At 44.4% G+C, this 4,674-nt stretch overlaps 2 protein-coding genes across 2 annotated transcripts; one reads left to right on the plus strand and one right to left on the minus strand.

Moving 5' to 3' along the window:
- The first annotated feature begins 30 nt into the window (after positions 1-30).
- Positions 31-906, plus strand: TRIAP1 (TP53 regulated inhibitor of apoptosis 1). Its single transcript, XM_010293762.1, has 2 exons — positions 31-177; positions 675-906. The coding sequence occupies exons 1-2, from the start codon at positions 31-33 to the stop codon at positions 756-758; spliced, it is 231 nt and encodes a 76-aa protein (XP_010292064.1). The 3' UTR covers positions 759-906.
- Positions 907-3,663: 2,757 nt separating this feature from the next.
- On the minus strand, positions 3,664-4,472 carry LOC104614380 (cytochrome c oxidase subunit 6A1, mitochondrial; the record flags this gene model as incomplete). The annotated part of the gene is made up of 2 exons (XM_010293763.1): positions 3,664-3,750; positions 4,333-4,472. Coding segments are annotated over 2 exons (227 nt in total), but the record flags the coding sequence as incomplete, so codon positions are not given.
- Positions 4,473-4,674: the final 202 nt, after the last annotated feature.

Consider the following 4,674-nt stretch of genomic DNA (forward strand, 5'->3'; position numbering starts at 1 on the left):
TGTGGTGACAGGGCGCGGGCCGCCGCCGCCATGAACAGTGTGGGTGAGGCGTGCACCGAGCTGAAGCGCGAGTACGACCAGTGCTTCAACCGCTGGTTCGCCGAGAAGTTCCTCAAGGGCGAGAGCGCCGGGGACCCCTGCGGGCAGCTCTTCAAGCGCTACCAGCTCTGCGTGCAGGTGCGTGCAGTGCGCCCGCCCGCCCGGGCTGCCTGGTTTGTTGCTGCGGATTTGGTACGCGAGTACCCCCACGTCTCTCGTAGTGCTCCCCGTTCACTTTCCGCCCCACGTGTGCTTCCGCCGGACTTACTGTTCTTAACACTCTCCCGGTAGCCGCAGGAGGAGCCCTTGCCCGCAGCTGCGCACCCCACCGCGCTGCTCCGGATTCTCTCGTCTCCCGTTTCTGCCCGTCATGACGTATTATATGTTACAGGCATCTCTTCAGCCTGCTGATTTAGAGGCTGTGGTACGTTTATGTGATAGGATCCAGATTGTAGGTCAGCGTGAGTTCTTGGTACATACTTGAACATCTCTTAATATCGAAGCTTTATCCAAATCAGTCTTAAGACTACTTTTTATAGATCATGTTTTGTACCAAAGATTACATTACTTTGCACTATGAAGATGTGTCAAGTTTAATTTGGGGGGTGTGTGTGTGTGGTTTTTTTTCTTTTCAGAAAGCGATCAAGGAAAAGGATATACCCATTGAAGGCCTGGAGTTCATGGGCCCAAGCAAAGGAAAAACTGAAAACTCCTCTTGACCTCAACTGTATGGATTGAGCCACTAATGTGAGCCTTTGGACTAAGCAACACCACCAGGCATAAGACTAGATGCCACCTGGATAAGACCTTTGTTAAGCTGCTTTCTAGGAAACCTAGGAATCTTCTCTGCTTGTAAAAACAAACAGCCACAAAAAAAAAGACTGGATCATGTGGTAACTACTGCCTCCTTTTCAATGAATTTTGGTGGTGGTTCAGCATCTAACAAACATTGTGAAAAGCCGTTTGAACTAACTTCCTATTGAATGTACTCTATAATGGGAGAATGCTTATTAGAGAGGGCTGGGATAGTAGTTGCTTTGTGACAATTTCTCTTGCTTATTTATATAACACTTCAAAGTGTTTAAAAAGAGTATGAAGGAGGTTGATTTACTTTGTCTTGTCTCTATGCTGCTGAATTTTGGTGGAAGAAGTTTGTTTTATATGATCCTGAATGCTGAGGGGCTAAAGTTTTGTTTTGTATCAGCAACAGAGATTATATAAAAGCATTCTATTGGACCTGCAGTAACTTAGCTAAAATAAATATACCCAGGTTATATTTTGTTCAAGTAGATAACTGTCCAGTAGACTCTGACTGTGATCTCTAGGAGGGACGGAGGTGGCCTACAACAGAAGCTCAAGAGGACACTTTTAATGCAGAGGCTGCTTCTTAGCCTTTTCTGAGGTACTGAAACAATGCTGAACTTAAATTCTCTCTCCTTTAGCATTACGCATTCCTGCGGTAAAACTGCAGTGCAGCTCTGGCTGTCCTTTTCCACACTACCACAAAGCACCAGGCTGGCCACAACCACTGTTGGACTTTTGCTTGTGTGTTGAATGAGGGAAACACTGGGATGAAGCTGGACAGCTGATAATGTTAAAAGCCCCAGCTGCTGCTTGGGGGTCTCACTTGCTCACGAAGCTGCTCCTGAAGAGTGTGTACTTTACACCTAGGAAAGCAAACAAAAGTTATTTGTACTGGCTTGTAAACTGCAGAAATGCTTGCAGCAACTAGAACTTTTTTCTAGTTCTAGTTTTTGTAAGAGAAGCAAGGGATCGGGGTCCATCCCATTCAGTGGCCCTGTGAGTACTGTGGCAGGGGAGGAGATTTCTGTTGATCCTCGTACAGGGATGGGGGAAAGCTGTCCCCTCATGACACCAACACAGGTGAAAGAGTAAAAAATACTATAGCCCGGGCACAAAAGAGAAGCCAACTTCCTAATTCTCCTAGGATTACAGTAAGGGAAAAAATGAGCTTCACTCTTTTAGCTTTTAAGCAGTGCCTGAAGGATCATTCAGAGATTTTACTTTTTTAAAACATTTTTTAAAAAGTTGGTCTGTACCACAGCTGCTCAGTAATGACGCCAGACACCAGGAGTAGTGTGGGACTTGTGCAGAAAATCAGGAAGGAACTGTAGCAGGCTGGGGCCGTCATTTCTCTGCCTTCAGCGATGCCTTAACGCTCCCTTAATGCTGGGAGCACAGCCACATAGCCTGGGTTAGCCACACTCCTTTTCTCAGGTGCATGAGACAGCTAGTGCAATGTCAGTACAGGGATTAAATGTAGCACTTAAAAACCAAGCTGTTGATGCTTAAACTGCTGGGTCGCTCAGGTATAAATAAAAATAGTAAGTTACAGGAAAGGTTTTTTTTCCAGGAATAACACATACAACCATTTTGCTTTTCTATGATCTTCATGTAGGAATAAATGTGTGATTTTTTTACTTTTGAAACAACTGTGCCCATTAGTGCCTTGTTCTGTGCTTTTAACACAGAAAAGCTTGTCTTAGCAGTCATTTTACTAGTAAATAGATGAAATAAATTGCATTGAAACGTGGGGAAGGGTGTCCCACAGTGCCCACTTTGAGGTTCTCACTTGCCATCTATCACTCTTTTCAGCAGCAAGATGCCAAATCAGGTGCTGCATTCTTCTTTTTGGGAGAAACAGTATTAATGACAGCTAAGACAGCTCTCTTTCATAGCATGCAAAAAACCTTAGAAGTTGCAGAAGGTATTGGAAAGTGGTTGACTTGCAGAGAAGAAAAACTTCAAAATTAATATTGTACTGGAACAGAGTCGGGGCTTTAGAATTGGTTGTTAGCTATGGAAGGTCATTAAGCTCTTCTAGGTTAAGCTCCTAAGTGACACAGTTTACATTATATAGATGTATGCCATGGAGCAAAAGTTGTTTTGATTTGTAACACCTGTATGAGAGACTTTGTACAAACATGCTGCAGTTTTATGGAAAGCAGAGCTGTGAGCAATGTAAGCACTGATATACTAGAAAATTTGGGAGCTGAAGATTAACATTGTGAAGGCCCACAGAGCTTAATTAAACATCTTTGCTGCCACTCCCTCTCCCAGAAGGGGCTAAGAGAAAATTGCCTTCATGACTGTTAATAAATATTGCAGTAGCTGATTATAGAGAACGTGCTTCAATATATACTGAATTTTAATCTACAGTAGCTATGATAGCTCTTCATCTGGCTGTGAGTTTACAGTGATCAGTTAAACCATGAAGAATGTGAAATCGAGTAATGTCCCATGCTGAACACATTCCTGTTGTTAGCGTTATCAGCTACAGGAGCAGGTATTAATAATATTCAGGCAGTCAAAACCCTTTGCTCCTGCACCATATCCTGTGGGAAGCCTCAATGTTTTAAGCAAACACTGAACTAAAGAACTTCTCAGGATTCAGATTAACAAAAAAGCCAGATCCTAAATTCAAGTTCAGAGTTGTTTATTTAAAGGACCTCTACACAAGTTCAGACAGAGGCCACAGTGCCATTCAGCTTCATCATAGAAGAAATGTAGAGTTTCATAAATGATGGTTCCCTAAACAATGGTTCCCACACAACATTCTGGTCCAAGACGGGAAGAGCCAAAGTTCTGGCTGTGGTCAGCATCTTAGTTTTCATCTTCATAACCGGTTGGGAGAGCATTAACATGTGGGTTGTGGAATAGAGTTTTGTTCCCATCACCCCAAGGGAAAGGCTGTTGAAAGAAGAAAGAAAATAAGCCAGTGGCAGCTAACTGAACGATTGATACGGCACAGGAAATCAACAGCAGTATGAATTCAAACATCACATAGCTTGATGGGCTGATGAATTCAGCAAGTTGGCATCTGCTCACACGCTGTAGGAAGGAAAAGTTGGAAAACAGTCTCCCTTAGCTGGGAGCCACCATCTCTAGACAACGCAATCTGTGCTCTTGCTTAAACATCAGCTGTGCTATACTACAAGAACCCCAGTTTTGAGAATTTGGGATCTCCTCTGTTAGCTTTTAGATCTGTATTAGTTTAAGGTAAGTATAGCAGCTCTAGCACCGAAGTGCTTTTCAGCCAGACGTGAGCAGGATTACTTGGGGGTGGGAAGGGCTGTGAATACCATGGGTAGTTATGTGACCTGAGAGAAACTCTTTTGCTGCCTCAGAAACAAAGGCATGAGTTAAGATCACAGCTATGTACACAGCACCTCATGTAGCAGACAAGTAAGTAAGAGACACTGTAGTAATCTCAGATGAAGTTCTGCAATCACGGAAAAAAAGAGGGCCTTTAAACACAGCTGGTAAACGTACCTTGGTCCTGATCCGGAGGTGAGCGTAAGGAACAAACTCGGGTCGCTCGTGCTCATGCTGTGCTTTCAAGTAGCAGTTCAGCATGCAAACACCAACCCCGGGCAGAGCCACAACGAAGCTCAGGAGCTTCCACAGGCGGGCTAGTAGGAAGGGTTACATGAATTAGAACGACACCATTTCTGCCAGTGTTAGTGACCCGAGAGCACGTTAAATGCAATTAGTACATTAACGAGGAATTACACTCGACGTTTAGAATAAGGAGAAGCGACAGCTCCCCTCTCCTGGGGGGATCCTGGGCTCAGGGGTCAAGCCACGGCTCTTCTGGGGAGGCTGCCGCCCCTC

The sequence above is a fragment of the Phaethon lepturus genome, unplaced genomic scaffold (assembly GCF_000687285.1).
Source record: "Phaethon lepturus isolate BGI_N335 unplaced genomic scaffold, ASM68728v1 scaffold51218, whole genome shotgun sequence".
NCBI classification, from domain to species: Eukaryota; Metazoa; Chordata; class Aves; order Phaethontiformes; family Phaethontidae; genus Phaethon; species Phaethon lepturus.

Bases quoted from the DNA above. Each gene is read 5' to 3' on its own strand.
- TRIAP1 (XM_010293762.1), top strand. From the start codon at position 31: ATGAACAGTGTGGGTGAGGCGTGCACCGAGCTGAAGCGCGAGTACGAC. The intron at 178-674 runs GTGCGTGCAGTG...TTTTCTTTTCAG, and splicing joins GCTACCAGCTCTGCGTGCAG to AAAGCGATCAAGGAAAAGGA.